At 34.2% G+C, this 27,274-nt stretch overlaps 1 protein-coding gene across 1 annotated transcript in view; it reads left to right on the top strand.

Moving 5' to 3' along the window:
- The window catches only part of LOC140442283 (kinesin-like protein CG14535), a 105,271-nt gene that overhangs the window by 46,070 nt on the left and 31,927 nt on the right, over nt 1-27,274 (top strand). The window contains exon 3 of the mRNA XM_072533359.1: nt 17,213-17,410. Within this exon, the coding sequence (XP_072389460.1) occupies nt 17,213-17,410 (198 nt within the window). The remainder of the gene's footprint in view (nt 1-17,212; nt 17,411-27,274) is intronic.

Raw genomic sequence — 27,274 nt, 5'->3', positions numbered from 1 at the left:
GTTAACGTAGAACACGTGGAAGACGAAAGTCTTAAATATTATTTAAGGAAGATAATATACTTTTATACTACATTTAAGATGTAAATATAATCCGTTTATATTAACGTAGTTGAAAGAAAATTTATGAGGGGTCTATAAAAAATATTTGTTCCATTATTTTAAGACAAATGATTCTTCTTCTTCTTAAAGTGCCCTCTCCTCAATGGAGGTTGGCTACTACAATTTTAAAATCTTCTCTATCTTCAGCTGTTCTTATTAGCTGTTCAAAATTTAGCCCTGTCCATTGTCGGATGTTTCTGAGCCACGATAGTCTTTTCCTTCCTAGGCCTCTCTTTCCCTCGATTTTTCCTTTCACTATAAGTTGGGCATATTGGTACTTATTATTTCTCAGTATGTGGCCTAGGTATGATGTTTTTCTAACTTTTACTGTGTTAAAAAGTTCTCTTTCCTTGCCTATTCTATGCAGCACTTCTTCGTTTGAGGTATGCGATGTCCATGAAATTTTGAGCATTCTCCGGTATATCCACATTTCAAAGGCCTCCAATTTATTTACGGTTGATGTTTTTAGGGTCCACGTTTCAACTGCATATAGAAGAGTCGACCAAACGTAGCATTTTGATAAACGTAGTCGAATTTCGAGTTTTATTCGAGAATCACAAAGCAGTTTTTTTATTTTTTCGAAAGATTTTCTGGCCTGTTCTATTCTCGATCTTATTTCTAGATCAGGATTTAGGCTGCTATCGATCCAACATCCCAGGTACTTAAATCTATTGACCTGTTCTAAAATGTGCCCATTTATTGTGCAAGGTTGAGGTACGTTTTGGTTTTTTCGGATTGACATCACTTTGGTTTTTTTAATGTTTATTTTCATACCAAATTGCTCACAGGTCGAGTTGGTCTTGTCGATGAGTCGTTGTAGACCTACGTCGGAATCCGCAATTAACACTGTATCATCAGCGTATTTGATACTGTTGATATTTACGCCATTCACCTTGACTCCATCTTTGGAATCCTCCAATGCTTCTTTAAATAGAAACTCGGAGTAAAGATTAAACAGCAGAGGCGACAGAACACATCCTTGTCTAACTCCCCTCCTAATTTCTACTTCTGCGGATGTGGAACCTTCGATCCTTACTCTGGCGTTTTGGTTCCAGTACAAGTTTTTTAAGAATTTGATGTCTTTTCCATCTAAACCGACTTCTTGCAAGCGTTCTAATAGTAGGTCGTGTCTTACTCTATCAAATGCTTTTTCGAAGTCTATAAAGCATATAAATATATCTTTCTGTTGGTCGTAGCATTTTTGGGCGAGAACTAGTAAACTGAACAGGGCTTCTCTCGTTCCCATGCCGGCTCTGAATCCAAACTGATCGTCTCCGATGATTGTTTCGCACTTTCTATAGATACGATTATGTACGATTTTTAGTAGGACTTTTACTGCATGACTCATAAGGCTTATCAGACGGAACTCATTGCAGTGTTGTGGGTTTGGCTTTCTTGGTAGTGGGATGAATATTGAATCCAGCCAATCTTGGGGTATTTTACCTGTATCATAAATGCGATTGAATAAAAGGACAAATATTTCGATATTTTCTTCGCTGATTAATTTTAACGTTTCTGGGTATATTCCGTCTGGACCTGGGCTTTTATTTGTTTTAAGATGATTAATTGCATTTATGATTTCAGATTTCAGAATTGTTGGCCCTTCGTTGTTATTTTCCAATCTTGGTTCTTCTCGTATGTCGTGAAAAAGAATTTTAATATAGTTTTCCCATTCTTTCAGTTTGTCTTCCGTTGATTCTAGCAGTTTGCCATCCGTGTACAGCATGGTGTGAAAAGTCGTTCTCTTGGTAGTCGATGTAAACTCTTTTACCTTTTTATGTAAATTAAAAAAATCGTGCCTTTGTTGTAGTTCTTCTATTTCCACGCATTTTGTTTCCAGCCATTTCTCTTTTGCTTCGGTTATTTTTTTTTTCGAACTATTCTATTTAGTCTTTTGTATTCTCCGTCCTTGTTATTTTTTCCTTTGGATTCTCTTCGTTTGTTCAATAATTGTAAAATCTCTTCTGTCATCCATTCCTGTTTGTTATTTCTAGGTGTTACTTTTAGATGTTTTTCCGTTACATTGTTCATTTGTTCTTTAATAGTTTTCCACAGAACGTTTATGTCATCGTACTCGCTAATTCTATTGTGGTCGATATTTCCTAAATTTTTGTTTAATTCTTTATTTACTGTCTGATGTATGGTGTCGTTTTTCAATAATTGGATGTCTAATAGTTGGTGTTGAGGTTTTTGTTTCTTTACTAGTTTCCATCTTGCGCGAACTTTTGCAACAACAGGATTATGATCGGAATTGATGTCAGTTCCAGGATATGTTTTTGCACTGATGATTGCATTGTGATATCTTTTGTTGACCAATATGTAATCTATTTGGTTACGGATTACTCTGTTTTCATTGTGTTGTGGTGAAGTCCAAGTGTACAATCTGCGAGGGTGTAATTTAAACCATGTATTTGTCGCTACCATGTTGTGTTGTTGGCAGAATTCTGTCATTCTCTCTCCCCTGTCGTTCCTTGCTCCAAGTCCAAAGTCTCCAATTAATCCAGAAACTTTTCCTCTACCTAACTTAGCATTAAAGTCACCTAAGATAAATGTTAGGTCTCGTTTTTTGGTCATCTTTATAAGTTTTTCTACGTCAGCATACCACGCTTCTAGCTCTTCTATGGGTTTATCGGCCGTAGGGGCATAAGTTTGAATGATGTTAATATTTACTGGCTTTCCGGATAGTTGAATAAGAAGACATCGGTCCGAAAATGGCACAAAGTTTGTAACGGCATTGTTATATTTGTCTTCTAAAATTACTCCAACCCCGTTACGATGAACCGGATCATTATTACCCGAGTAATAGAAAGTTTTGTTCATGGTTTTAACTTTACCTGAACCTGGCCATCTAACTTCACTCAAACCCAATATCTGCAACCCTAAACGTTTCATTTCGTGGCATGCATTTGCTAGTTTTCCTGATTCGAACAGACTTCTAACGTTCCATGTTGCAATCTTAAAGTTTGTATTTAAAATATTTAGGCTATTCCTCCCGGGGATTCTTCGCACCCCTTAATCATCTAAGATCTGCCGGGGACTAGGGGCCATTTCTGTTTGTGCTTTCATTGTAGTTTTCTTGGGAAATATATACCAGAGTGGTTTCCCGTTGCCTTCTCTGGTTTGTATTTTAGCCGATCCTCTGGACACAGACGCTATTTGCAGCCGAACACTCTGGGTCAGACGCTGCGTGTTAGTTTGATCCCTACCACTTACCAACTCATCCGCCCGAAGCCGTTGGTCAGCAAGTGGGAGATCGCTTATACCGGCAATCGCTCGGTAAAATTTTCGCCATATCTGGCTACCCTCACTTAGTTTAGCCTGCAGACCAATGCAGTTGCCCGGGGTGTGGCACGTGGAGCCATAAGTGAGAGTTAGCTGTCTTATGAGGACCAGTTATCAAGAACCATCTCCCGTCTATGACGCTCGATGTGGTCGTTCCGATAAAAGGTGCTACCTCTATAACACAACTCTACACCCCACACAACTCTACACCCCCACTCTACACCACCAGATAAATGATTTAAATATTAATATGAAGCTATTATCTTGCGGCATCTCAATACAACTTACTATTTTTAGAGCGAATAATCATAATTTTTTTTTAAATGAGTCGTTTTGATTTCCACTTTGCGAGTCTCCAGGTTGCTTTTTTTGGGTGTTCCAATTTGGTTGTAAGAAATAAAATGTTTAGTACAGTAGCGAGTTAGCAAACTTGTAGCGTTTTAAATTTGTTAATATTTGATATTTATATAATAGAATAAATTCTGTTTTAAGTTTTGTCTTCAGTTGTTTCAAAATATAGTTGTTTTTGTCTCTGTTACATTGTAAGGTTAAATTATGCCGGTTTAAACTAGGAATCGAGGACGTTTAAAATAATCAATAAAAGGCGTGTTGTTTATCTCGTAGTAAAGACGTATTAACGCTGAGAATATTTTTTTTGTCTTTGTTTACATTAAAATTACCCTATTCTCTGTATGTGTTGTGAGGTAAAAAATTTCCAGTTAACCAATTTAAAAGTAAATAATCAAGATGTTTTTTTGTCGGTTCGTTGCTAAGAACTAGGTCAAGTGGAGGGTGGATTATTTGTTTAGGTTCATAGACCAAAACTGGCTGGAGACGTCAAGGGAAATTTTTTGGCGTTGAATTATGTAAAATGTAAGGCAAATGGGAGTCGACATTTAAGTTCCAAGCAAGGCAGACGTGCGACAATGTGAGTCGAGCTAAGGAAGTCTAACAAAAGATTTGAAATGTAAAAGCTGAGGCAATTTTTGAATCGAACAAGCGATTCAACTTTTTTGTTATGTTCTGATACCAGTGGACGTGATGATACTCTTTGCATAGGCAGTTCTGTCAGAGTGGTCACTGGAAGATTTGAACAGATACTGGAAATTTTTGAAAAGTATTATATAGAACGTCTACGTCGACAGCTTGATTCCTCCACCAAGTTCCTGTTTCAATCGTTCCTGCCTGAGTACGGAAATGGTTTCCTGTTTTCCATTTTTAAAATCTGTCCAAGTAGCTTCCCAGAGATGTAGCAAGTTTTTCCTTTAAACAGTTAAGTGATTATGTGAATTAAGGTAACAATTTAATATATTAATTCTCTCAAGTTATAAAGATATTTTTAACAATTTGCTTTCATTAAAATAAAAGAATTTGTAATAATTAAAGTTTTATATTATTTTTGTCGTAGCTAAAAAAATGTCATATTTTATTCTGTCTTAAGTTGTTATGTTGACATATGACATTTCGCTTTAATCCATTGTTGTTATAAGATAATTTTAATTTGATTATTTTATATAAAAGATATTCCATATATAAGATTAAATTCAATAATATTTTTCATAAAAAGGATATCCATAAAATTTTGATAATCTAAATCGGCCATATTATAACCTAGAAATCATTTAAAATTTTTGTAGCAATCTCTTATGTAAACGAAGAATATGTAAGTTTTTATTAATTTGGATTATGCTGTATAATATGTTCTTGTAAAATCTGTATTTTTGATAACTGTTTGTTTAAGACAAAAATAAACGTTTAATTTGTTTCTCTGATCTATTTTGAGTTTTATTTGAAAAAGATATTTTTTTCTATATTTTTGATGTTCCATAATTATTCCCCTAGTTACAACTAGTGGTTGTAATAGGTATAATTAGGCACCTCAAGTGGCGCCCTATATTAAATTTCTTGAGGTGTTTCCGATTTATTTTCATTCTGTTTGCCCCAAGAGATTTGTATAAGTACTCTTTTTTTCTTTTTTTTTCTAGTTGCCCCAATCCAACCCCCATATCTTTCACTTATCCACGACCCCAACTCTCCAGCAACCTGCTGAGTGCCGTACGCACTAGTTCCGATTATTTTGTTTGCCCAATCTTGTCCCCCATATTCTTACCTTGTGGTAAGCAAAAATATCGTTACAAACTCTATGTCCTTTTTAGTTTGTTTTTTCATGTATCGTTCTTTCCTATTGACCATTAGGTCTTTAATGTATATAATAAACTTTATTTTATAAGCAAGGCAATGTGTTCATTTTCAATTTTTCCATTTCCTTTTGTACTATATTTAGAAATAAATGATTTTAGTTTACGGTTAAAATTTTTGTCAACTTGGTTAAATTAATATTGTTCTGAAGCTATTTTTTTGTGCCATTTCAAAGATATTACTATTTTATTGGGTATAAACCACAATTAAAAGTTAAAATAATTTTATTGACAATATCAATAATGACAATAAACTTATTTTAACCTTCAATTGTGGCTTATTCCCAATAAAATAGTAATAACTTGGTTAAAATTTAATTAATTTTAAGAATTACAACTAAGTATATAATTTTCTAGATCATGCGATCCAAAAAACATTGAAATAACTATGCCGCCCACTTTAGAGGTAAATTATCCCGAGCTGCAGGCTTCTACTTCTACACAGTCAAACGTTTCTTCTTCTTTTTAGTGTGCAATCTACTTTCGAAGATTGGTGATAAAAATGGCAATTGTAGCTTTGGAAACTACTGCACCAAAAATTGTGAACTTCTGTAGATGATCGGTCAATTATCTCCTTGGGTGTTTTAACCACGAGTTCTAGCGTCTTCCTACCGATCTTTTCCCCTGTACTTTACCTTCCAATATGATTTGAAGTAATTCAAATCTTTCACCTCTTAACACATGACCGAAATATTGTATTTTCCTCATTTTGATTATTTTTAGTAATTCTTTTTGTTTACTTAAACGCTGAAATACTTCATCGTTAGTAACTTTTGATACCCATGGAATTCTTAGCATCATCACCATCATCTTGGTGCTACAGCCCTTAGAGTGCCTCGACCTTCTCAAGCTTTCTACGCCATTGTACAAAGTAATTGTGATTTAAAGTTGTTGGGGTGACTTGACACAGCAGGCAATTATTTTTAAAACTGCTAATGCCATCTATTAGATCACTGCTCAAACTTCACAATTATTTCTAAAGTATGCTACAATGCTCAAAAATGTGGGACTTACTTGCAAAAAAGTTGTACATAAGTGTTTTGTTTGGCTCCTAAAAAATACTGAATAAAAGGTAAGAAAACTACTATTTTTAAGATACATATAATTAAGATCATCAACAGGTGTACAATTAGATGTAATATTATTTACAATAGTTTATTGCCTTCTTACGAGGTTCTGAACCTTAGTTTTGTTGATTTTATTTTTTGAGGTTCAGTAAAGGTTTTCTAAATTTTTTATTACAAATTTTGGGGGACTTAACAAAATGCCTAATAAGTATAAGAGAGTGTTACAAGAGAAAATACCACAACTTTAGTAAAAATGAATTAGAAGAAGCCTTAACAAATATTCGTAACGGTAGGTGGATATTGGCGGAAGCTTCAAGTAAAAACGGGATATCAAAGTCGACATTGTATCGAAAATTAAAAAATAAAAATATGAAAACTTGTGGAGGCCAGACTTCATTGACAAAGGAGGAGAAAGTGGTTTTAAAAGATGCTGTTTTATTTGCTGCGTAGTGGGGATTTCTCTTAGATAAAGTCAATAATAAAGATCTTGTTAAAAATTATATAAACAAACAAGAACGAAGATTACGATCTTTTACCGACAATAGACCAAGTAATAGTTGGCACTAGTTATCCATTAGCCTATCAGAAAATATAAAGCGAAGTCATGCTGCGGTTTCTACAAACATTTTAAAAAAAATATTTGGATTAGTTGGTTACTACTTTAAAAGACATTCCTGATAAAAATATCGTAAATTACCAAGAAACATGTTACACCGATGATTCTGGACGAACCAAAGTTGTTGCTCGATGCACAGCTACACATGCCGAAAACAATATGGACCACACAAAATCTTCAACGAGTGTAATGTTTTTCGTCAGTGGATCAGAAGTTATGTTCCCACCTTATATTGTATATAAGGCAGATCAGCTGTAGTCTACATGGACAGAAAATGGCCCTGAAAACTCTCGTTACTAATCATTTTCTTGTTTACTGAAGGCAGGTTGTGGCCTCACCTTCAAGCCTCCTCTTCTATCCGGGCTTGGGACCGGCAATATCGCTGCTGAGCTGCTTAGTCCACCGAACAATAGTGTTGGCATAATTCTTATGGTGATTGTCACGACGATTAACGTGTTAAAATTAATTTTCCTTCTATTGTTTAATATTATTCTCATTTACATTATGCAATATTGAATTCACTAAATTTTTTCCAACAGAAGTCTAAGTTTTTCCCAATTTTTCCAAGTTTTAATAAATATATCAGTTCTCCTTATTACTCTAGTTGACACATAAAACAGTTATCCTCTTTCATTTACAGTAAAAAAGTATATTTTGTAACAGGTCCTACCGTAATTCATTTAATTTTCGCATATTTTTCGGCTAATATCTTCCACATGTGCAAGGTATATTAAAATCCATGTATTATCTTTTTTGTATTACTCCGCTTCATTATATTGCTGGAGATGCTAACATTGTTTGGGGCTTTACTTTTTGAAATAATATATGGATTACCGTTCTCGGCAACATCCCCCAATAGACCAGGAAAAGTGAGCTACAATATCGACGCCCGATACGAAAAATATTTTTATATAGAACACTTTGTCACTGAGTCATTTATAAAAATAAATACGTAATCAACTTAATATTAAAGGAACAAGGGAAACAAAAATAAAAAAATAAACAAAAATCAATGTAGAAAGCCAGGATACTAGATTTTAGTCTAGAGTTCTAGTACTCACTAGACTAGTAGTCTACTCACTAGAGTTAGAAAAAAATTTTCTTTTATAAGACAAATTAGAAATAAAGTGATGTATGGTTGAATGCTCTAAAAAATGAACTTTAATCGAATAAAAGGCAGATATCGAGCACAGTTTTTTATTAAATCTTGCCCAAGTACTTTCGCTTTCAGAGCACCTTCAGGGGCATCTGAAATAAGTCAAGAAACGTTTTTTCAAGTGAAGCAAAATTAATTAACTTCGAAAAATATTGGTGGTTGGTAACAAAAATTTTTTTATATAACATTTTAGACTTACTTCGTCAAAATTATAGGCTATCCAGCTCTTTTATAAATATCATAAACATTAAATAATACATTTTCACAATACCGGACAAAGGACAAATAATTTAATTTTTTTTTAAATTTTAAGAAGCTACATATTGGGTGATAGCAGGAGAGAGAATGGCTCCTAGTCTTAACGAAAATGTTAAGTTAAAGTGACTTGTGACATATGACATGTGATGTGATCTGCACATTTAAAAATTCTATGGTAAACTGAACATTGAACAAAAGTCCTACTGATACTAACATAGGAAGTCAACTGATGAAATATGAAAAGTATACAATTTCATATTTCATCAGTTGACTTTCTATATTAGTGTCAGTTGGACTTTTGGTCAATGTTCAGTTTACCATAGAATTTTGAAATATGCAGATCACATCACCATGATTGTAACTGCTCATCCAAGTTGTCATATGTCAGATGTCACTTTAACATTTCCGTTAAGACCAAGAGCCATTCTCTCTCCTGATGTCACCTACTATGTATCTAAGTTAATTAATTTTTCTTTATTTGAAAAAAGGTTTCTTGGCTTATTTCAGTTGATCCTGATATTGCTCTCAGATTGAAAGTACTTGAGCATGATTTAATAAAATAACTGGGCTCGATATCTGCCTTTTATTTAACTAAACAATTAGAATAAGGTAAACACCGTTTGTAAATTATCGATAGCTGCATAAATTAGAAGCCCTTGGTTTTCGGGGTCATTTCTTGAACTGGTTAAGGTCATACTTACAACATCCTAAATTCATGTTAAAAGTCGATAATAAGAAGTCATCTGTTTTTATTCTTGATCAAGGTGTACCGCAAGGCTCCGTATTGGGACCCTTAATATTTCTTTTATATGTCAATGATTTGATAAATTTTTTAACTGCAGACCATACAGTTCTTTATGCAGATGATTTAACAATTGTAGTGGACGAGTCAACTGAAGTCGAACTCATTTCAAAAATGAACTTAGTAGCACAGAAATTTACAACCTGGTGTAAAAGGAACTCTTTAATGGTAAATGCAAAGAAAACTATTTGTATGCAGTTCTACTTGCGCTGTAAGCCATCCCATGGTTATAAAATCACAGTTAATTCTGAAGAAATACCCTTTAGTGATACAAAACTATTTCTTGGTAGCATTCTAGAAAGTAATATGACATGGGATGAAAATGTCACTAAAGTCTGCAAAACAATGAATAAGGGTTACTATGCGATCCTTCAGTTGAAAACTCTATTTAACACCAATCAATTGATAAGTGTGTATTATGCATTGGTTTATTCATATATGGCCTATAATGTTGTGTTGTGGGGAAACTCTAGAAACTATTCTAGAGTTTTTATAACTCAAAATCGAATTCTTAGATTGATGTTCAATATTGATAATAGACAATAATGTCGTAAATATTTTATTGAACACAGACTGTTGACTTTTCATGCTTTATATATTTATAAGTGTATTATTCACGTCAAAACTAAATTTCAAAATTTTACCCTCAACACTGACTTTCATAACTACCCGACAAGACACGGGAGGTTGATAAGCGTGTGTAAACACTCCACAACTCTCTTTGAAACTAGCCCTGATTTTGCAGGATCTAAATTTTACAATTGTTTGCCACTTAATATAAGAAATGAAAATCATCATCATATAACGGGGGTCCTACGGCGATTGCCGCTTCCCGCATTTCAGCCTCCATCTTTTCCTATCTCTCCAATCTCCCTCTTCTAAGCCTCTAGATTGCATTGTTTTTGTAATTTCTCTTCTCCAGGAATTTGGTGGTCTTCCCCTTTTCCTTCTTTCTGGCGGAACATACATTAAGGCTTTCTTTGGCCACCGCTCCTCCTCCATTCTCATCACGTGACCATACCATTGCCTTCCTTGTATTCTATCTGAAAGAGTATCTCTAATTCCTGTACGGTTTCGTATTTCCTCATTCCTGATTCTTTCCATTCTCGATACTCGACATGACCTTCTAAGATAATCCATTTCCACAACGTCTACTTTATCTCGTTCATTCTTTGTCATCGTCCAACATTCGGCACCATATGTGGTAATTGGTTCTACAATTGCTCTGTATACGCGAAGTTTGGTATGCATCTTTATTTTATTAGACCACAGTAATGAATTCAGTATTCGGATGCATTTTTTCCCTTGGGTTATTCGGTTTTGTACATCTATCTTAACTCTGCCATCTGCTGATATGATGCTTCCTAGATATTTATACTGGTTGCAGCCTTTTATGACTGCGTTTTCAAGCCTCAGATCTGTGGTATTTCCTCCAATTTTTAAATATTCTGTTTTTCTTATGTTTACAGTAAGCCCCCATTTGGCATATTCCTCAAATAATTTTCGATTCATATATTTTATATCTTCCTCATCGGTTGCAACCACCACCTGATCATCTGCAAACAACAATGTATACAGAGTTTCTTGTCCCACTTCGATGCCCATAAATCTACATTTATTTCTCCAATTCCTCAATGCTTCTTGGACGTATATTTTAAAGAGTGTCGGTGACAAACAGCATCCTTGCTTTAGACCTTTAGTGACTTTAAATTCATTTGAGGTTCTGGTTCCAATTTTTACACAACTAACTGCATTTTCGTACAATTTATATATCGCTCGGATATACGTCGAATCCAATCCGGACCTTTTGAGGACCTCAAACATTTTCTTTAACGGGACACTATCATATGCTTTCTCAAGGTCTATAAATACCAAATGGGTCTCTCTACTTCTTTCGACACGCTTTTCAATTATTTGTCGTAGGATAAATATATTATCAAGGCAGGATCTCCCGGTACGAAAGCCGCTTTGTTCTTCAATATCTTGTATCTGTCTTTCAACCCTTTCAACCAAGAAATGAAAATAATATTCAAAAATAAATTAAAAGCATGCTTGATCCAATTATGCATTTACAACCTAAATGATTATTTTGACTTAATAAAAGACTACAGGGAATGAGGATCGACGGGTTCAGAGACGCTCTATATCGCACATATTTTTTTATATTAATCTATATTTTATTGATTTTGTTTTATATAATTGTCCTATATAACTTTGTTGATCATGCTTTATGTACTATATGACTTGTCCTATATCACAATGTGATCTGGTGGGATTAATAAAGAATATTCTATTCTATTCTATTCTATTCTAAAAGACTTCATTCTTTTCTCCAATGAAAGTAGGTCGAATCGTCCTTAGATTCAAACTGAAACAATAATAATTATTGACTTACCAGAATATACGTATATTAGACAAATTTCATTCCACTAAAGTGTTTTCTAATCCTCCTTCCAGGACTATATCTACATTGGCACCACGCCAACATAATAAAAGCTTACCGTAAGTGGTTGTGCATAAAAGAAAAGGACATTTCCTCAACTTTAATAGAGTTTTTCACTGTAATCAAATCAGAAAACTGAGTACATCGTATTTATGATACCATCACTTTTCTAAAGAGATTCTAGAACAGTTCCTATGCTATTCGTACAAAAACGGTTAAAATAATCAATTATTTTGTACTGGATCTTGTCTTATACTTCGGTCATCGATGTTACAGATTGTAAAGGTGATAATAGCTAATAAAGAAATTTCATTTCAGAGCAAAATAAGAAATTAGTTTGGACCGAAAGGAACTCATGTTTATAATTAACATTGAGAAGCTTTAACGTTGAGAACGTAGACGTTTATCCACCATTTATTCGTAATTGATACATTGTAGCAAGTGTTACAATTTTTCCCATCGTTCTAATTCTGCACCAAACTCTCATCCTTATCTCGCAGACACCAACATTGCTTTTTCCCTGAGTCTCTTTTTTCACCTCTACATTTTTCATCTTCCATTATACTCTTACATTTTTGTATGGGTTTAATGAAATGACTTTATTTAACTCCAAAAACACATTTACTTACAAATATTATAAATTCCAATTCTGCTAATAATTTTATCGCTTACAAGAAGCACTGATATCGCTTACAAAACAATTCGCTGATACCAATCTAATCTATAGCAGCCTTGTCGGGATTATATAATAAAAACGAGATGTTCTCGAAACGGTTAGCGGTCGACGGTCGTACAAATGCGAAAAATCCTAGAAGGCTAACTTTTTGTCAGAATATCAGGGATCGGTGACTCACAAAAATATGTTTGTAGCTTTATCGATTGATTCTAATATAGATTTTGAATAATTTGAATATCCTTCGTATCCTTTGTTTTGAATACAATTTTTTAAGTGGTTCATCATTTTTTGATATAAGTTTATTAATACTATAAAGAGGTCTTTTTATAGGTTTGAGTGATAAATTGTGTATAGTATATTGTTTCACTGATACTCATTGCATTTATAAAACCAAAATAATTACAAAAGTATTACATATTTGGACACACGACATAGATATTAGAGTGTTATTATTATCTTAAAAGTTACTATAAAAAATTGCTAACCGAAGACCGCCCCGAATTCAAACAATCAGAAATAGACGGAATAGAAATCTACACACATGACGAAATCGAATTAAGCCTAGCTGAGGTAAAAAGAACGATCAAAACTTTAAAGAACAAAAAAGCAGAAGGTCCCGGCGGAATACCAAATGAATTGATAAAAAACGGATCGGAAAAGTTATTCCGTATGATACATAAAATGTTTGAGAGAGCACTGAATGGAGAAGACTTACCGGCAGAATGGACCCAAGCATATATGACATCAATATACAAGAAAGGAAATAGAAAAAACTGCGAAAACTATCGGGGAATCAGCATTATATCGTCTATAGGCAGACTGTATGGAAAGACCATAAAGGAAAAATTAGAAATATATATACAAGATAAAATCGGAGAAGACCAGGCAGGTTTCACAGCGGGGAAAGCATGCTTAGATCACATTTACACGGTCGAACAACTAATAGAAAAAAGAATGGCCAAAAATAGATCCGTCCATCTGGCTTTTGTTGATCTTAAGAAGGCATATGACTCAATACCTAGAACCAAGCTATGGGAAGCAATGGAAGACATCGAAGTTCCACGAAGATTAATAAACGCGGTAAAAGCACTCTACAAGAATAACGAAGTAGCTATCAAAACGGGCAATAGAATATGCAGGCCATTTAAGACGACAAAGGGACTACTACAGGGTTGCTCCACATCCCCCACCCTGTTCAAAATATTCCTGGAAAAAACCCTGAAACCATGGAAAAGAAAGTGCGAAGGAATGGGTATACCAGTAAGGAACGAATAGGACGAGGATGACCTCAGTTTTATGATGAGAAAACTGGAGCAGGAATATACAAAGAATGGGATGGAAATAAACCTAAAGAAAACTGAATACCTAACAACGGAGAATACAGAAATAAAACAGCTGGAAATAGACGAAGGTAAACAAATCAAAGGAACAGACAAGTATAAGTATTTAGGTTTCATAATATCAAACAAAGGAACAACGGAGGAAGAGATAAAAAATAGACTAGGACAAACAAGAGACTGCATACGAAAATTGAACCCGGTACTATGGGATAAGAACATCAGCATGAAAACAAAGAAAAAAATATATAATACCATGACAAGAAGTATCCTCACTTATGGGTGTGAAAATTGGACAATAAATAAGAAAACCAAAAACAAAATAAGAGCAACAGAGATGGAATTCCTAAGGAGAAGCTGCAGAGTAACAAGAAGAGACAGAATAAATAACATGGAGATTAAGAGGAGAATGGGAATGAACTCCGACATAATAGACTACATCGAACAGAAGAGGTTAACCTGGTACGGACATGTCAGAAGAGCAGACCAAAATCGGTGGATAAATAGAATAACAGAGTGGAGCCCGATAGGAAGAAGAAAGAGAGGCAGACCCCGAAGATCTTTCAGAGATGAGGTGGACGAAGCAATGAGTAGAAGAAATCTACAGGAAGGGGACTGGCTAAACAGGAAAAATTGGAGAAAACGGTTGAGTGAAGGAATACAGTGAAAACTGTGGAAATCCTTGTATATATATATATATATATTATTATCTTCTCCTGGTCATCATCATCATCATCATCAGTAGTTCGACAACCCTTTCTGGGTCCTGGCTTGTTCTAGGATTTTCCGCCATTCTGTTCTGTTCCTTGCTTTTTTTTTCCGTTTAATCTTAAGTGTTTTCAGATCTTGTTCCACTTGTTCCATGTATCTAAGTTTGGGTCTTCCCTTTGACCTTCTTCCTACTGGTGTTTGCCTCATAATGTGTTTTGGTGTTTCAGTCTCCAACATTTGTTCAACATGGCCCATCCAGCGCAGACGTCCGATCTTTATGGATGTTATGATCTCGGGTTCATTGTATGCTGTGTATATGTTTATATATATATATATATATATATATATATATATATATATATATATATATATATATATATATAAATATATATATATATATATATATATATATATATAAATATATATATATATATATATATATATATATATATGTATATATAAACATACTATAAATTAAACTATTTTAAAGCCAAACCACCGAGAACTCCTTCCACTTGTGTAACAGAGCCGCTTTCAGAAAACTGAACATTCAATAGTGTAATGAAACCCTTGAATATTATACTTCTCCTAAATACCTGGGAGTTATTTTAAATCGCAGGTTGTCATTTAAAGAACATTTTTTGAATCTAAAAGGTAAACTTTCATTTAGAAACAATATTCTCCACAAGCTTGTAAACCAAAAAATGGGGCGCACATACTTCCATCCTTAAAACATTGACCCTTACATCTGCAAAATACTGTTCCTGTTCTGTAAGAAGCTGTTCCACGCCATCTGAATCCTCAAAGAGGAAATTTTGTCTGATATCTATCTTCCTTACTGGATGTGGAAGACAATCGTCTGCGAATATGAATGTTTAAGTGTTAAACCAACATGGAGAAATAGGGACTGTTGTCTGCTGAGTCCGATACCCTGTGTGAATGTTGGGTGGTACAAGAATCTTCGAAACTTTGCACTGAACACGATCTCCTGCACGCAACTGAACAACTAACACGACCATCCAGACTGCCTTTTTATGGATGGATAAGATTAAATTGTTTGAACTGGACACGAGAAATAAAGTAAAGTACCAGTTAAGATGGTCATGAAGCATTCCTGAAATCAGTAAGGTGCCAGTATAGCTGAAGTTCATCGAGATGCATGGTTTTAATATTGGTTTAATATAGTACATATTTCATTATTGTTTGTTAATATTTTGTTGATTTGTTGAATCGAGACCATGTTGTTATTTCTGAAATATCCTATAATCTGCTTAAAGATCTTATGGTAATTACATGAATCATATTGATTATGTAATTTCTTCAGCTATTGATTTTTTTCTTTTAGCTACTTTTCTTTTGTTTGCCTAATTTGCACTTTAACTGTGTTATTTTTTGTTAAGAAATATACCATTTATTCATTATGTCCTCTTCCATCATCCAAAATGTCTTTGCTTGTTGATTATTGTAATCAATAACAATTTGCTTCTTGGTTGTTTTTATATATTTTAAAGTTTTTCTTGATTACAGTTTCAAGTTCGTGCTTCTTTTTCTTTTTAGATATTATCCACGTATCTTGTGTTGTTTAATTGATCAAAGTATTTTTGTTGTTTAGCAAGGTTCTGAAACTACTTTCTTGTGACGTATCTAAGTTAAATATTATGTTTTTTTAAATTTAAATTTGTTGAGCGAAGATGTAGGTGTTTGTCCTTACACCTTTGTCCTGATGGCTTTGTTTCACGCACCAGTAATAGGTCGCTGGTTTTTTCCCTTGGGGAACAAAGTTTTTCCTTAGGGAAATAGGTTCACTTTATATATATATTTCTTTGAAGGACCACCCAGAAAACTGGGAAAAATGAAGATTCGAAAAGAACGTTTGAACAAATATATTTAAACAAATACAATGTATTTTAAACGCCGATAACTTGCATATGATACACACTTGTCGGTGATACAATATTGACACGAACTTATTAATATACCGACTGGTTTAAAACACTAATATGCCGCTAGGGCGAGTAGAGCCTGACGCTCCTTCAGTGCTGGAATTTGAACTGATACTGATCTCCACTCTCTCCCCTCAATCACAAACATTCCGAAATCTCCCCCCTGACCCCTCGACGTATTAAAAGATATGTTTATTTTTCAAATACCTTTAACTTTCAAATCATTGATAAAAACTACCTGATAAGGGTATTTGTCTCAACTTGCGGAATTTTGGAATGCGTCAGAGGGTAATTTGGAAAATACTAATCCTTTCATTGTTACGATTCTATGAAGGTTTTAGAAACTTGTGTAGAAAGTTATTTAAATGCAAGATAACGGCGCTTTACAGATTATTAGTTAGTACAAAGAAATTTTATATATCTAAACTAATATACAGTATAATACAAAAATAAACTAAATAATATGATACAAAAATAGACTAAAAATATTAAGTATTGTTGTTACGCAACATATGTAAAAGAGTATTTTGTGTCTGCAACGGTCAACACACTAAAGAAATGACCGTATTGCAGCAACAGAAAACAAATAAAGAAAATGTATTTTTTTACGTCTTTTCTTTTTAGGAAAATCCTATACAATGATTGGCAGTCCCGAAAGCTCCAACACTATTGGGATCATCCCTTGTGCAATATCATGGTTGTTCAAAGGTATTAACGAACAAAGGCAAAAGACCGGTGCCAGATTTTCAGTACGGGTATCGGCTGTGGAAATCTGTGGACCGTCCAATCAACTTAAGGATCTTCTAGCTGGGTTTTCTAATGGTAAGTATTAACTATATTACATGAATATTTTAATATAACTTTTTTATTGCAAGGGTTATTATAATCATCAGCGTTTCAATTAGGGTGTGGATCAGTTTTGCTCAGGTTTTGATCACAGACATATATTATTCAATTCTTACCCTATGGCATATTATCCTTTTCGTTTTATTGCTTACAGGAACTTAGCAGCATTTGTCTGCGCATTTAATTGACTTTAATGAAATATTGTGATTCACGGAAGTGAGTGAAGCCTGAAGATAGCTTTTCATATTTCCTAAAAAAAGAGTAGTTGTTAATTTTCACTATTTTTTTTTTCAACTTGTGATGATATTACAGTATGAATTTAATTTACCAACACTGACTACAGAAACGTATTTCGGTGTATTACTGACAACCAAAAACAAAACAAAAAGAACATACAATGCAGTCAAAGGATTTTCCTTAAAATGTAAACAAAAGTAACTAAATAACAATATTGTACAATACAATCGAGGGATTCGCCTTAAACATAAACAAAAAGAATTGCCAACTTAAGAGGCTTTACATAGTTTTTTATCCGTAACGTTTTATAAATCTTGATAAAATCAATCAATCAAGACAAAATCCTGCCTCCCCAGACAGTCCAAACTTTGATCGCTTGTTCAAACTCAACACCAAATCAACCCGATCATGACCCCCCTAACGGACAAAGAAACGAAGAGTTATTATCAATTTGGCAAAAATAACTCCCCCGAACCTAACAATATCAGTGGACGATGCCTAAAACAACTCCCAAAGAGTGTAACCCCAATTTTTACAAAAACTATTAATGCATGTCTCAAAAATAGCCACTTTCATGATACCCAAACCGTAGAAACGTATCGATGTGGAATCCTATAGACCAATATCTTTAATAAACACGTCTTCGAGCTCATCCACAAAAGCAATAAACGACAATTCTATCGCCATCGCTACCTTTCTGGATGTACAAAAGGCATTCGATCAAGTCTGGCATGACGGGCTTATTCGGAGGCTAATTGATATCAGGCTACCCCTCCAATTTATAAAAATCATACATTCTTACCTAATGAATCGAACTGTAAGAGTGAGAATAAGCAATCAACTCTCAACCCCTTTTACTCCACGAGCTAGAGTTTCCCCAGGCTCAGTGCTAGCATCCTTGTTTGTATATAATATACAACAGCAACATCTCAAAATCACTGTATCTCTACGTGGACGATACTGCCCTCGTTACAACGATAAACGAATATTTTCCTGGGAGAACTTTTAGAAGAGCACAAACTCTTTTAAACAGCGTCGAAGAATTGTGTAATAATTGAAGAGTCACACTTAATGCTGCAAAAACACAAACAGTTGTGTTTGGCAGTCCTAAAACATCTGTGAGAGCTGTCGCTCGCCACGACGATCAACTCTCCCTGAATTTGATGGGACAAAGGCTCAATATTAGCTCAACAGTTTCCAATTTTGGGTGTTCTTTTTATTAAGACACTTAACTGGAAACCTAATCTAAAGGGAACTTTACATAGGGTCGGCAATCGAGCCCGCCTTCTCGTACCACTTATAGGAAAAATTGAAAAAACACACCCAAAAACTCTCGTACACACTTTCTACACTCTCCTACAACACTAAAGCATTTATTAGGCCCATTATGGAGTATAAGTCTAACTTATATTGCCTTCTAATAAACTGTCAAAAGAAAAAACTGATCGGTGCGGAGCGTAGCATTCTGCGTAGCGTATGCAGAAAACCCTGGGACTTCTCATCCCGTGAAATCCATAACACCACCAATGTTGCCACAATTATCAAGAGAATCAAAACTTTCAACAGGAACTTTAACCTCAGAACTATCAATGGTCCAGAATCCATCACCCAAGACACCCTGCATCACCAGTAGTTCCTGCTCTTATCTAGGTCACGTAAGAATCCGGAGGCCACAAGACAAAAAACTTTATATTCGACTCGGACGAATCTCGGGCGAATACGCTGACATCCTCAAAGCTACACCGCTAGCTTACCGCACTCACCTAAAGCCAAATCCTTTTCCTTGTCCCAGACAGGGGGATATTGGTTTTTTACGGTTTCTCAATCGCAGTACTCAATGATACCTGTCCGTTCCTGAGAAAATGGGAGCAACTATTTTATCACCTTAATCGGCAAATGCCGAAACTGTCTATTGAACGTCGACGAAGCTTGGCCGTTAACAATGCTTGACGTAAACGGCTTGCAGGAACAATGGTCACTAGAGAACACAGTTTGCGTCTCTGCCGATTCAGACTCAAACACATTCACATTCAAACACACAACACTCACACTAGCATAACAGTGAAAGGGGTTATCTTTCCGCTACCGAATTATCCTTGTCGCTGGTTCCTCCGGCTGACAACAGAATATTGTGCCTGCCACAAATTATGAAGTCGGAAGGGTTTATCTAGACGACTGACGGAACTAAAGTAACATCGAAATGGTAGCGTCCATCACTGTCAGGCTATCACAAACACATTTACACTGGGCTACCTGTGACAAACTGCCTCTCAAAAGCTGACGAGGCCCTGTCTTTAACGGAAACATCCAATTACAAAATTTTCGTGCAATACACTAGTTCTGAAGTTGGATATAGACGTAAAAACGGCTTGCAGGAACAATAATAAATAAAGACTCGGTCCTTGTCACATTATGCTCAAAACACCAAACACGTACACTACACTCTGGAAAGAACATCTCATCCAGGCAAGCCTTTCACCTCTGATTCAAGTAGTGACTTCATCTCAACAGCCACATTGGGCTGATTTGCTTTACCAACAACACATTCAAAGCTAACCTGAAGAGGATTAAAAGATCCTAAACGGGGACTCATACATGTTTCTTCTTTTCGAAATAAAAAATCCCTTACCTCTCACTCAAAATAAACATTGTAGTAAGTAAGTAAAATCCTGCCAGTGAGCCATGAGTCAAATAGTCAGCTGATTTACTATATACAAGTAAATTAGTAAATTCTATATCTGTAAATTATTGATGAAATAAAAAATAGAAGGATTTAGAAGCTATATTTCAATAGATAGTAGATAGTGTTAATAGTATGATTGATTGTCTGTGTAGAAGAAATGTGATGGAATAAAGAGAGGATTCCTAATAAGAACGCAGTATACGCGTAATAAAAAAACATGAATAAACGCTTGCCTTTAATGGATACGAGCAGAATTATCTTAGGAGCAGTCCCAGTGAAAAACGAATAAATCTTTAAGGATATATTTGTTTATTGTAGATTTAGGTAGAGAAATGGCTTTCGTATCAGTTACAATTTAAAGTTTTAAATTAGGTTCTAAATCAGGCGATTATCATGAATACGTGAATTCTGATAAGTACGAAAAATTGTTGATATAAAAAAGTAATTTCTGGATGTAAGGCGAATTAGAAAAAGTTGTAACTGAAAATGCTTGTAAAGAACTGTCAAATAAAGAGTAACGAATGGGTAATTACCATTTAGTATCTTTTATTATTATCCAGTTATCAAATAAACCGGCCACTATGTTAAACCTGAGTGTGGAGCGAATAAATAGCCATTCATTTGGTTCGCGTGTGAGATAGCAACTTATTCTTTGCGAGCTGAACTTTATTCACCAGCCAGAACATTCAACATGATACCCGTTGACAAACACATTCATTTTCCGCAAAGTAATTAATATACTGCAAAAGAATTTTCATGTTTCCCTGCGGCACGGTCAAAAGTCATTTGATATTTCTTTTGTTCGGCGGTTAGAGGCATTCGGATTGCATTTTGTTTTGATTAAAGAGGGAGAACGAGTACGTTCTGTGGAAATAGGGATGCAAATATTAAACGAACAAATTAAAAGAGCTGTAAATAAAGTAAAAAGGATTTCAAAGAGATATTAGAACGCAATGATGGGTATATTGTTGATATTTATTATTTTATTTACTTTTAGCTGAGATTCTTCTAGGCTCACTTATACGAAAAACGGAGATTGTATAAATATATATATATATATATATATATATATACATATATATATATATATATATATATATATATATATATATATATGTATATATATATATATATAAGAAATACTGGATATTATTGACTGTCGATATAAACAAACAACCAAGTTTATTAGGGCTGCAGTCAGAAAGTTTGGCCGGGATGTTACAGAAACACTCTTTTGACTTTTGATCTAGCTTTCGGAATTGTTTTATTCCTTTTTCAGGACACTGTAATTAGAATAATGTGTAAATATTTACAATATATCACAAATTGTCAGTGCATCTTACTAGTCGTTGAGATTATTTACATAAATCTCGAGTTATTAAATTTTCATTTCGTTGGTCTGCAAAATTTTGGACGATGATTGCTTTTATTGATGGACAGTCTTTATAGCCGTTTACAGAGACAATTTTCATAGCCCTTTTTTTATTTGATTCATAAAAGACCTAGAGCACTCATGTGATTTTGAAACTTTTCAATAAGGAAAATCACTTTATGACCTGAAACTTTTTTATTTTTTTAGCCCACATATATTTTATATAAATTATGATGGTAACATTTACGTAAACTAAATAAAAACATCAGTCAACGTATTAATTTCCTTTTATTATTCCTTTTAATTCATTTATTAAACTTTCAACTTGTGTTTTAGTTACACAAAGTTTTCTAAATGTTTCCCGATTAACCTCACATCATAAAATATTTGCCACTCTCAAACAAAAAAAAGCAACATGCTGTATGTCATTTGTATGTACAAGGTATATCTCGAGGAAAGATTAAATATAAACAAAGGTAAAATGATGGATGAGGTATCAAGGCACACGTGAAACACAATCCATCATGGTCGTGGTAGCCGGGAAAGTATATAGAAGCGATCAAACTGAACTTAATGCACAATGCGAATAAGAAGACCGTTAAAATATTACAGGTCGTATTGGAAAGGACGGAAAATGGATTGTTTTTGGGAATAAATGAAATAATTCTACATGTATGGATATACTATAATGGAAAGTTTAAGTAATCGTATAAGTGACTTTTATTTTTACAAGGAATCTACGTTCCTGTAGTTGGCTGTATACCATATATTAAAAAATTAATTAAAATTCTTTGTAAAAGGTATATATTTAAAAACCCAAACGGGCTATGTTAGACAAAACGTTTTCGGAATCCATCATTCCATCATCAGTGTCCTAGAAAATATGTAACCACTTAATTAAAAAGAACATGAAGTTTAAATTTTGACCAAGGTTAATGTAAAGTGTGGTTAATACTTACTAGGAGTACATGAATGTAGCCACTAAATATATGGGTAAAAACCCATTAACAAATAATTGGTTACATTTGGTTGACAGTGTTTCTTATAAAATATTAAGATGTTAAAGCTACCGTTGGATTAGGTAACATGGCGACATATGACTTCACGTTGAAGTTGCTAGTCCTGAGACGGTGTGTCTATAAAGTCCATAAAGTCCTCGTAGAGGACTTTATAAAATTTTGCCAGCGCACTTTAGTGTGAAGAAGTAATCTATTAAATTCTTCGTCATTGTTTTGACACGTCTGCGCTAGTAATCTAAAATTTAATGTATTGTTACAAATTTTGTTTACTACATTTATGACCAACTGAAGGCATTTTAGATGTTTAGCTACTAACGAGATAAAGTAGACGTTGTGGAAATGGATTATCTTAGAAGGTCATGTCGAGTATCAAGAATGGAAAGAATCAGGAATGAGGAAATACGAAACCGTACAGGAATTAGAGATACTCTTTCAGATAGAATACAAGGAAGGCAATTACAATGGTATGGTCACGTGATGAGAATGGAGGAGGAGCGGTGGCCAAAGAAAGCCTTAATGTATGTTCCGCCAGAAAGAAGGAAAAGGGGAAGACCACCGAATTCCTGGAGAAGAGAAATTACAAAAACAATGCAATCTAGAGGCTTAGAAGAGGGAGATTGGAGAGATAGGAAAAGATGGAGGCTGAAATGCGGGAAGCGGCAATCGCCGTAGGACCCCGTTATATGATGATGATGAAGTAAACATTTATTGTAAGTTAATTGTATTAATAAACCAACAGTTTTGGTTAACCCTGTAGAAATAAATATTCAAATGATTATATCGTTGGAAAGGAAATAAGGAGATCTTCGAATAAGCTGTTGCGTGACCTCGGTTTGTATTTAAAAAAATCGTCGATTACGTCATTACGCCGACACTGATGACGTAATATCCAACACATATATATCAGTTGATGGTCATTCAATAATTAAAATTGACGTGTTTTAAGATTTTTTTTAAAGTCGTCTGTTTCTGAAATAATGAATTTATTCCATACATCTGCATCATACTGTATATGACCCTGTCAAAACATTTCTAAGTTGAATGAATTGACTATATTAATAATTTTTAAACAGAGTATAACTAAATCTCCTGTTCTATTTTCTTTCTTTCTTTCTTTCTCCCCTTCCTTTTACCCTAACAGGGTGTCGGATTTGGGCTAGCTATTTTAATTTCCGTTTACCCACCTCTTCCATTATTTTCTGTTTCCTGCCATTATTTTCAATTCCTCGAGTGATTTTTGTTTAAGTTTTCCCGCCTCTACTACTTGCTGTATCCATTTTTTTCTTGGTCTGCCTCTTTTTCTTTTTCCGATGTTTTTTGCTTCATAAATTTTTCTTGTTATTCTATTGGATTGCATCCTCACCAGATGCCCATACCAGTTCATTTGTCTCTTTGCTATTTTGTTCATTATCGGTTCCTGGTTGGCCATTCTCCTAATAGTCTCGTTGCTTAATCTATCCCATTTTGTCTTTCCAACTATCCTTCTTAGATGTCTCATCTCCATTGCGTTTATCCTGCTCTTATGTTTTTCCAGAATTGTCCAGTTTTCACTTGCATAGAGCACAGTCGGTATCACTATTGTGTTATATATTTTTATTCTTGTTTCTCGTGCAAGTTCTCTTTTTCCCATTATTGGGGCTAACGCATAATATAACTTGTTTGATTTCTTTGCTCTATTTGTTATTTCCCAGTCTATTTTTCCATCATTAGTTATTATACTTCCCAGGTATTCGTAAGTTGTTACTATTTCCAATTCTGAGTTTTTACATTTTATCTTTATTTGATTATCTTCCTTATCTCCTTTGCCGCTGATTATCATTATCTTACTTTTTTCCTCGTTTATCTCCATTTTAAGTTCTTCTATTTGTTCTACCCATATATCCATTAGTTTCTGCATTTTATTCTCGGAATCTGCTATTAGTACTATGTCGTCTGCATACATTAAGGACTCTATTGTTACCGGTTGTAATCTGCGGTAACCTATTATTGTCTGTAGTTGAATAGTTCTGACTCTAGTGTTTCTTATTAATTCGTTCATTACTATTATGAATAGCAAAGGGCTGAGACTATCTCCTTGTTTAATACCTCTCTTCCAATTAAATGCTTCCGATCTTTCCCCTGTTATTTGTACCCTTCCTTTTACCTCTTTGTAAGTACTTTCCATAATCTTTATTAATGCATTAGGTACGTTAATTTTCCTCAAGCATTTCCCTATAATATGTCTTTCTATCGTGTCAAATGCTGCTCTTAGGTCTATGAATGCTAATACTAGTTTTTTCCCCGTATCTATGCTTCTTTCTATTAGGTTTCTAATGATATATATGTTGTCATTTGTCTGTCTTCCCGGTCTAAATGCCATTTGTTCTTCTCCCAATACCATTTCTACTTCTTGTCTCAGTCTCTTCTCTATTATTTTCGTATATATTTTAAAGCACACCGATGACAGACATATTGCCCTATAGTTGTCGCAGTTTACATGTTCTCCTTTTTTGTATATTGGCACAATGATATTGTTCTGCCAGTCTTTAGGGATTGTTTGTTTTTCCCACGCCTCTTTAAATATTTTCCATAGCCAGTTTATTCCTTCTTCTCCCATGTATTTTACCATTTCCGGTTCAATTTCATCATCTCCACCTGCCTTGCCTATTTTTATATTTGATAATCCTTCTATTACTTCTTCTCTACTTATTTGCTCTGGCTCTGTGTTTTCTTCGCCTTCATTGATTATAATGTCTTCCTTTATCACTTCGGTATCAAATTTTTTCTCATAATATTCTTTTCATACCCTAGCTATTTGTTCTGGGCTTATTTGTATTTGGTTTGAAGTATCTCTTACTGCGTTTATTTCCTTTCGTTTTCCTTGCCTTATGTGTCGTATTGTCGTCCAAAAGTTTCTATTATTTGTTATATATTCTTCCTGAAGTTCTTCTCCAAATTCTTTCCATGTTTTTGTTTTTGCTTGTGTGACTGTCTTTTTTGCCAATCGTCTCTGCCTATAGTATTTTTCTTTATCTTCTTTTTAATCCCGTTTCGAGGTATTTTTTCCATGCTATTTTCTTCTTTTTTATTTCTGTCTTCACTTCTTTATTCCACCACCTTGTCCTTTTTAACTGTTTATTATATTTTTTGATTCCACACACTTCAGTTGCTGTTGTCTTTAATACTTCACTGTATGTATTCCATCTTTCTTCCATTGTCCATGTTTCTTTTTGGCGCTCTATTTGTCTCAGTCTTTTGTTAGTTTCCTCCGTGTAAAATTCTCGCACACTTTTTATCTTTAGTTTGTTTACATTTACTTTCTTGTACTCTTTTCTTTCCACTTCCTCCATTTTTTCATCCTCCAGTTTTGCAGTGACCATCCTGTGTTGTGTAGACAGTTCGGGTTCCTTTTCCGTTAAGATGTTTTTTATATTTTGTTCTAGGTTTCTCGTATAGACTATATAGTCGATTAAGCTTTTCGCATTTCTCTCTTCAGCCACAAATGTATATTTGTCGTTAATGGTTTGTTCACTGAATGTGTTTCCTATTATCAGGTCATTGGTTTGGCAGAATTCCAGCATTTTAATTCCATTTCTATTTAATGTTTCTTCCCCATATTGTCTAATGCATCCTAATCCCCTGTTAATATCCTTACCTACTCTTGAATTCCAATCGCCTAAGATTACTATTTTTTCTCTTGTCTCTCTTAATTTGTCTAATGCGTTTTGGAGTTCGTTGTAGAATTTTATCATTATCTCTTCTTCATTACCTTCTGTTGGTCCGTATATTTGTATTATTCCTATCTTGTCTTTTAGTTCTATTTGGGCTGTGATTATTCTAGATGATACTGCTTCGTAGTTTGTTATTCTTGATTCTATTCTTTTATTAACTATTATACCGACTCCTTCTTTTGCTCTGTGATCCTGTGGTACTCCGGAATAATATAGACTATATTTCTCATTGATATTGATGTGTCCTTTCCCTATCTTTTTTGTCTCGCTTATTCCCATTATTTGTACGTTCATATTTTCCATTTCTTCCGTAGCTTCTATTTCCTTGCCGGTCAGAGATGTCACATTCCATGTCGCTATTCCTATATGATTTGTCTTGTTAAGATGTATTTCCTTATTACTGTATTCTTCTTCTCCATTATTGGTGTTAATGTTGATTTCATGCTCCCTGGTTTTTGTATTAACATTATATCCGTTATTTATTTCATTACCGTTTTTATTTCTAATGCTAATATTTAATTTTTCCCTACCTTCATTACTAATGCTATGTCCATTTTTGATAGTCCCCCTAACTATAATATTATCACTACTGTTAGTAAGCCTAATACCCATATTCCTATCACAAGTCAAATTTCTAGTGGCATACTTATCATTTACATTTCTAATCCTATTCCTATTACTACTTAAAACTAAACATTTATCATCATTGTCCGGATAATTTTGTAATTCTTCTTTCTCTATTCGTTGCTTGACCTCTCCTTGGTTCTTTTTATGTTGCTCTGGTAGTTTTTTGAACTCTCTATTTCCACTACTTTTTCT

The sequence above is a fragment of the Diabrotica undecimpunctata genome, chromosome 1 (assembly GCF_040954645.1).
Source record: "Diabrotica undecimpunctata isolate CICGRU chromosome 1, icDiaUnde3, whole genome shotgun sequence".
In the NCBI taxonomy this organism is placed as follows: domain Eukaryota; kingdom Metazoa; phylum Arthropoda; class Insecta; order Coleoptera; family Chrysomelidae; genus Diabrotica; species Diabrotica undecimpunctata.
The sequence above is the reverse complement of the archived record's forward strand: the minus strand, read 5'-3'. Positions and strand labels throughout refer to the sequence as shown.